The 8010-nt window shown below is 42.4% G+C and overlaps 1 protein-coding gene across 1 annotated transcript in view; it reads left to right on the top strand.

Annotated features, from left to right (window-relative positions):
* Positions 1–8010, top strand: part of LOC128687452 (uncharacterized) — a 269873-nt gene that overhangs the window by 190731 nt on the left and 71132 nt on the right. Inside the window, exons 11-12 of the mRNA XM_070083864.1 lie at positions 3516–3761; positions 5019–5163. Coding sequence (XP_069939965.1) covers positions 3516–3761; positions 5019–5163 — 391 coding nt within the window. The remainder of the gene's footprint in view (positions 1–3515; positions 3762–5018; positions 5164–8010) is intronic.

Here is an 8010-nt window from a genome sequence, read left to right as displayed (position 1 = left end):
CGAGAAAATGGAAGGAATAGATGAGACGGGAGAAAGAGACTACATAGCAGGTACACTTCAGTCTGGGGAACACAAAGTGGTCATTGCAGTGATGTATAATCCACCACAGAACTGCAGGAGGCCAAGAGAGGAATATGAAGAGAGCAACAGAGCAATGGTGGACACACTTGCTGAGGTGGCAAGAAGAGCTCACTCCAGCAGAGCAAAGTTGCTGGTTATGGGGGATTTCAACCACAGGGAGATTGACTGGGAAAACCTGGAGCCACATGGGGGTCCCGAAACATGGAGAGCCAGGATGTTGGACGTGGTGCTGGAAAACCTCATGCACCAACATGTTAAGGACACTACCAGAGTGAGAGGGGAGGATGAACCAGCAAGATTGGACCTTGTGTTCACCCTGGGCAGCTCAGACATTGAGGACATCAAGTATGAGAGTCCCCTAGGAGCTAGCGACCACGTGGTTCTGTGCTTTGAATACATAGTAGAGCTGCAAGTGGAGAGAATAACAGGAGTAGAATGGGAAAAGCCTGACTATAAAAGAGGGGACTACATAGGGTTGAAGAACTTCCTGCGGGAGGTCCAGTGGGACAGAGAACTGGCAGGAAAGCCAGTAAATGAAATGATGGAATATGTAGCAACAAAATGCAAGGAGGCAGTGGAAAGGTTCATTCCCAAGGGCAACAGTAACAACGGGAAGACCAGAACAAGCCCCTGGTTCACCCGACGGTGTAAGGAGGCAAAAACAAAGTGCAATAGAGAATGGAAAAAGTACAGAAGGCAGAGAACACACGAAAATAGGGAGATCAGTCGCAGAGCCAGGAATGAGTACGCACAGGTAAGGAGGGAGGCCCAGCGACAGTATGAAAATGACATAGCATCGAGAATCAAGACAGACCCGAAACTGTTGTATAGCCACATCAGGAGGAAGACAACAGTCAAAGACCAGGTGATCAGATTAAGGACAGAAGGTGGAGAACTCACAAGAAATGATCAGGAGGTATGTGAGGAGCTGAACAGGAGATTTAAGGAAGTTTTTACAGTAGAGACAGGAAGGGCTGTGGGAAGACAGAACAGAAGGGAACATCAAGAGGGAATATACCAACAAGTGTTGGATGACATACGAACAACTGAGGAGGAGGTGAAGAAGCTCTTAAGTGACCTTGACACCTCAAAGGCGATGGGACCGGACAACATCTCCCCATGGGTCCTTAGAGAAGGAGCAGAGATGCTGTGTGTGCCTCTAACCACAATCTTCAACACATCCCTTGAAACTGGGCAACTACCTGAGAAATGGAAGACAGCTAATGTAGTCCCCATATTTAAGAAAGGAAACAGAAACGAGGCACTAAACTACAGACCTGTGTCTCTGACATGTATTGTGTGCAAAGTCATGGAGAAGATTATCAGGAGGAGAGTGGTCGAACACCTGGAAAGGAACAAGATTATAAATGAAAACCAGCATGGGTTCATGGAAGGCAAATCTTGTATCACAAACCTCCTGGAGTTTTATGACAAGGTAACAGAAGTAAGACATGAGAGAGAGGGTTGGGTAGATTGCGTTTTCCTAGACTGCAGGAAGGCCTTTGACACAGTTCCCCACAAGAGATTAGTGCAGAAGCTGGAGGATCAGGCACACGTAAAAGGAAGGGCACTGCAATGGATAAGGGAATACCTGACAGGGAGGCAGCAACGAGTCATGGTACGTGAAGAGGTATCACAGTGGGCGCCTGTTACGAGCGGGGTCCCACAGGGGTCAGTTCTAGGACCAGTGCTATTTTTGATATATGTGAACGACATGATGGAAGGAATAGACTCTGAAGTGTCCCTGTTCGCAGATGACGTGAAGTTGATGAGAAGAATTAAATCGGACGAGGATGAGGCAGGACTGCAAAGAGACCTGGAGAGGCTGGACATGTGGTCCAGTAACTGGCTTCTCGAATTCAATCCAGCCAAATGCAAAGTCATGAAGATTGGGGAGGGGCAAAGAAGACCGCAGACAGAGTATAGGCTAGGTGGACAAAGACTACAGACCTCACTCAGGGAGAAAGACCTTGGGGTGACCATAACACCGAGCACATCACCGGAGGCACACATCAACCAAATAACCGCTGCAGCATACGGGCGCCTGGCAAACCTGAGAATAGCGTTCCGATACCTTAATAAGGAATCGTTCAAGACACTGTACACTGTGTATGTTAGGCCCATACTGGAGTATGCAGCACCAGTCTGGAACCCACACCTGGTCAAGCACGTCAAGAAGTTAGAGAAAGTACAAAGGTTTGCAACAAGGCTAGTCCCAGAGCTCAAGGGAATGTCGTACGAGGAAAGGTTAAGGGAAATCGGACTGACGACACTGGAGGACAGAAGGGTCAGGGGAGACATGATAACGACATACAAGATACTGCGGGGAATAGACAAGGTGGACAGAGATAGGATGTTCCAGAGAGGGGACACAGGGACAAGGGGTCACAACTGGAAGCTGAAGACTCAGACGAGTCACAGGGACGTTAGGAAGTATTTCTTCAGTCATAGAGTTGTCAGCAAGTGGAATAGCCTAGCAAGTGAAGTAGTGGAGGCAGGAACCATACATAGTTTTAAGAAGAGGTATGACAAAGCTCAGGAAGCAGAGAGAGAGAGGATCCAGTAGCGATCAGTGAAGAGGCGGGGCCAGGAGCTGAGTCTCGACCCCTGCAACCACAATTAGGTGAGTACAATTAGGTGAGTACACACACACACACACACACACACACACACACACACACACACACACACACACACACACACACACACACACACACACACACACACACACACACACACACACACAAACAGCACCAGTCTGGAACCCACACCTGGTCAAGCACGTCAAGAAGTTAGAGAAAGTACAAAGGTTTGCAACAAGGCTAGTCTCAGAGCTCAGGGGATTGTCGTACGAGGAAAGGTTGAGGGAAATCGGACTGACGACACTGGAGGACAGAAGGGTCAGGGGAGACATGATAACGACATACAAGATACTGCGGGGAATAGACAAGGTGGACAGAGATAGGATGTTCCAGAGAGGGGACACAGAAACTAGGGGTCACAACTGGAAGCTGAAGACTCAGACGAGTCACAGGGACGTTAGGAAGTATTTCTTCAGTCATAGAGTCGTCAGGAAGTGGAATAGCCTAGCAAGTGAAGTAGTGGAGGCAGGAACCATACATAGTTTTAAGGAGAGGTATGACAAAGCTCAGGAAGCAGAGAGGGAGAGGACCTAGTAGCGATCAGTGAAGAGGCGGAGCCAGGAGCTATGAATCGACCCCTGCAACCACAAATAGGTGAGTACAAATAGGTGAGTACACACGCATGCACATACAACAGGCCTAGTGTCTAATCGACATGTGCCTAGGACAAAATGGTAACTAACTAACACACACACACACCTGTTAGCTTGTTATCCTAGTGGTCGTTCTCCTGTTAATCTGTTATCTTAGTGTTTGTTTTCCTGTTAACCTGTTATCTTCCTCTCTCCGCAGAACAGCACTCGTCGTCTGGAAGAGTATTTCAGCTCCCCTGAGGTAGAGGGCCCTAAGACCCCCAAAACCCCCATTACCCTGAGGGTGCACAAAGCCGGGGGAGGGGCCAAAGGAGGTGGTGTTAAGGGCAAGGGCGCCACCATGCCCCTAGGAGCAAGAGGCCCAGGAAGGTCACACTCCAGGGAGGAGCCCTTGTTGGGTGACACCAAACTCTCCCGTCTCTCCAGACTGACGGAGGAAAGCAGGGTAAGTCATGTAGCAAAATCTCTCTCTCTCTCTCTCTCTCTCTCTCTCTCTCTCTCTCTCTCTCTCTCTCTCTCTCTCTCTCTCTCTCTCTCTCTCTCTCTCTCTCTCTCTCTCTCTCTCTCTCTCTCTCTCTCTCTCTCACTCTTTCTCTCTTTTACACAGGGTTTTACAAGGTTAGGTTATAGTTCCTGTCTTTATTTATAAACTAAGATCTGCTACCTACATCAGCTATTTTGGAAACCTTTTTATTGTTTTGCAACATACAAATAGGGAACAAGATCAAGTTGGAGCCATATGTGGGCCGGAGATTTCATATGGTCAACTGACTTTATATCGTTGATGTCATTATGCTGGAGGAACATGTTCCAGACAAGCGTCATCCAAGGAATAAATGATCTTAGATGAATCGATGTTCAGACAGAGTGAAGTTGCTGTTTGCTGCCTGTCTTGTTGTGTAGTAGCTCTCTTCTCGCTGTCCTCGGAGTGGAGCCAAGTGTGGTCTCCCTCCCTCCCTCCCTTCCTCCCTCCCTCTCTATCTCTCTCTCTCTCTCTCTCTCTCTCTCTCTCTCTCTCTCTCTCTCTCTCTCTCTCTCTCTCTCTCTCTCTCCTCTCTCTCTCTCTCTCTCTCTCTCTCTCTCTCTCTCTCTCTCTCTCTAAGAATTTTTGAGCACAGCAATACAAGCGCCATTCATCTTCTCAGACATACACACTTCAGGACGCATAATGACGTTAAATTTTATATTAATGATAGACATTGCTGAAAGGGAGATGGGCATTCGTGTGAACAAGCTTGCTGACTTAACGAAACATTTCTATAATAACGATCCCTTACTATTCCCCCATATGTCTTGATTATCTGACTCTAAATTCATTAAGAAGATAAAGGAAGGTGGATGGATGGAGGCAACAGTTGTTGATGTGTTATAAGATATACCACGATCACGGCGGGTCACACAGTCACACATTAAAAACCGATGGGGAATTGTGAAAATGTGTGGGCTCGAACCCGAGACTTCAGGCAGCCCCCGAAGAAGCCACCTGAACCCTTTACCTTCTAGACCACTGCACCACCATGGCAGATGACGATAGGTTCTCGTGAGAACGCAAGACATTTACATATATATATACACATGTAACCCATATTTTTCCTTTCATTTTTTTCAAGTTATTTCTATCCCAATTATAATATATAAACACTATTAATTTTTTTTTTAATTAAAGTTATGTATTTTGTAATAGAGAAGATATCCTTCACAGCCAGCATCATCGTGCTCACTTGCGTCCACCGTCTCCAAGAAATCGACTTCGGTCAGAGAAAACGGGACTGTGACCACGACTCTGGCACTGAATAGTGATTCAGAGGAAGAACTGGAATTTGAGAGATGGAAGAAACAGAAGAATGGTAAGTGATTTCTAGGAAAGAGGATTCCTTTAAGAGAGGATGCTTTAATTCTGACGAAAAGCTGCAGATCCAAGGAATTGGAGCTACTTTACTCTTCCTCAGGTCGTACCTGATTACGTAATATTCACTATGTGCTGTAGTTGCCCATACGGATTTGGCTCTTTTCCGAGAATATAGTAATCGTTAGGGGACAGGATTGGGATTTATATGATGGGAAATGGTATTAATTGAAGAATATGAAATAGACATTGTTGGGTTTTGAGGAAGAGAAACTTAGTGACTTTATGAAGTGTAACAATGAAGCGAGTGTATGAATATAAGATATTTATCTTGTTTAAGATATATCTGATGCAATGTCTGAACAGTTATACATATTGACACATTATTATGTTGGCACACACACACACACACATTATATATATATATATATATATATATATATATATATATATATATATATATATATATATATATATATATATATATATATATATATATATATATATATATATATATATATATATATATATTTATTTATGTATATATATATATATATATATATATATATATATATATATATATATATATATATATATATATATATATATATATATATATATATTTATTTATTTATTATCACACTGGCCGATTCCCACCAGAGCAGAGTGGACCGAAAAAGAAAAACTTTCACCATCGTTCACTCCATCACTGTCTTGCCAGAAGGGTGCTTTACACTACAGTTTTTAAACTGCAACATTAACACCCCTCCTTCAGAGTGCAGGCACTGTACTTCCCATCTCCAGGACTCAAGTCCGGCCTGCCGGTTTCCCTGAATCCCTTCATAAATGTTACTTTGCTCACACTCCAACAGCACGTCAAGTATTAAAAACCATTTGTCTCCATTCACTCCTATCAAACACGCTCACGCATGCCCGCTGGAAGTCCAAGCCCCTCGAACACAAAACCTCCTTTACCCCCTCCCTACAAGTTTTCCTAGGCCGACCCCTACCCCGCCTTCCTTCCACTTCAGACTGATACACTCTTGAAGTCATTCTGCTTCGCTCCATTCTCTCTACATGTCCGAACCACCTCAACAACCCTTCCTCATCCCTCTGGACAACAGTTTTGGCAATCCCGCACCTCCTCCTAACTTCCAAACTACGAATTCTCTGCATTATATTCACACCACACATTGCCCTCAGACATGACGTCTCCTCTGCCTCCAGCCTTCTCCTCGCTGCAACATTCATCACCCATGCTTCACACCCATATAAGAGCGTTGGTAAAACTATACTCTCATACATTCCCCTCTTTGCCTCCAAGGACAAAGTTCTTTATCTCCACAGACTCCTAAGTGCACCACTCACCCTTTTCCCCTCATCAATTCTATGATTAACCTCATCTTTCATAGACCCATCCGCTGACACGTCCACTCCCAAATATCTGAATACATTCATCTCCTCCATACTCTCTCCCTCCAATCTGATATCCAATCTTTCATCACCTAATCTTTTTGTTATCCTCATAACCTTACTCTTTCGTGTATTCACTTTTAATTTTATTCTTTTACATACCCTACCAAATTCATATTTCGCCTGTTCTTGCGAATTCTAAGCATGCATATATATATATATATATATATATATATATATATATATATATATATATATATATATATATATATATATATATATATATATATATATATATATATATATATATATATATATGTCGTGCCGAATAGGCAGAACTTGCGATCTTGGCTTAAATAGCAACGCTCATATTGCCATATAGGACAAGCGAAAATTTGTGTATGCAATAATTTCGCCAAAATCATTCTGAACCTAACGAAAAAAATATATTTCACTGTGTTTGTTTAGTATTAAATTATTGTAAACAAATTTTTACATCAACATTAATGAAAAAAATATATCTTTAAACGTTTAAGAGAAAATTTCAGAAAGGACTTAATTTTATATGAGTTCTTGCTAATTGACCAGTTTTACATATTCGGCACGACATATATATATATATATATATATATATATATATATATATATATATATATATATATATATATATATATATATATATATATATATATATATATATATATATATATATATATTTATATATATGGCTGCAGGAGACACGAAACTACGAACTTTGCAACAAGGTACGCAGTGCTTTACCGACCGTACAACACTGGACCAATACCTTGGCGTCCAGCTCCGCTAGACGTTTTGATTCAAGGCAGCCAGCTTCTAGGTAGGTTTCTTACAACTCTTCATCTCATCCCCTGCCTAGAAGCTGGCTGCCTTGGCTCAAAACTTCTAGCTTGAGCTGGACGCCAAGGTATTGGTCCAGTGTGGTACGGTCGGTAAAGCACTGCGTACCTTGTTGCAAGGTTCGTAGGTTCGAGACTCTTTCGGCCAGAGTGTTTGTCAATATTTCGTCTGTTCTTGCGAATTCTAAGCAAGCATATATATATATATATATATATATATATATATATATATATATATATATATATATATATATATATATATATATATATATATATATCACAAGAGAATACAATTGCAACAGTATGTAAATGTCAACCTGGTGAAGTAAACAGCACTCAGATGCACCTGACACCTTTCTTAACGAGAGAGTTTCTCCAACACAGTGGCATTATTGTATTAATCTGACTTGATAATGCTCAGTGTGTGGGCGAAATGTTAGTTGTTAATTGAGGTATTTAGCGCATCTGAGCGTTATTTAATCTACAACAGAAGATTAGAACACGAGAAAGTGTTCCTTTGTTTTAAACTGTTTAGGTAACATTTAAATGGTATAACTTAA

This window comes from Cherax quadricarinatus, chromosome 11 (assembly GCF_038502225.1).
Source record: "Cherax quadricarinatus isolate ZL_2023a chromosome 11, ASM3850222v1, whole genome shotgun sequence".
In the NCBI taxonomy this organism is placed as follows: Eukaryota; Metazoa; Arthropoda; class Malacostraca; order Decapoda; family Parastacidae; genus Cherax; species Cherax quadricarinatus.
The sequence above is the reverse complement of the archived record's forward strand: the minus strand, read 5'-3'. Positions and strand labels throughout refer to the sequence as shown.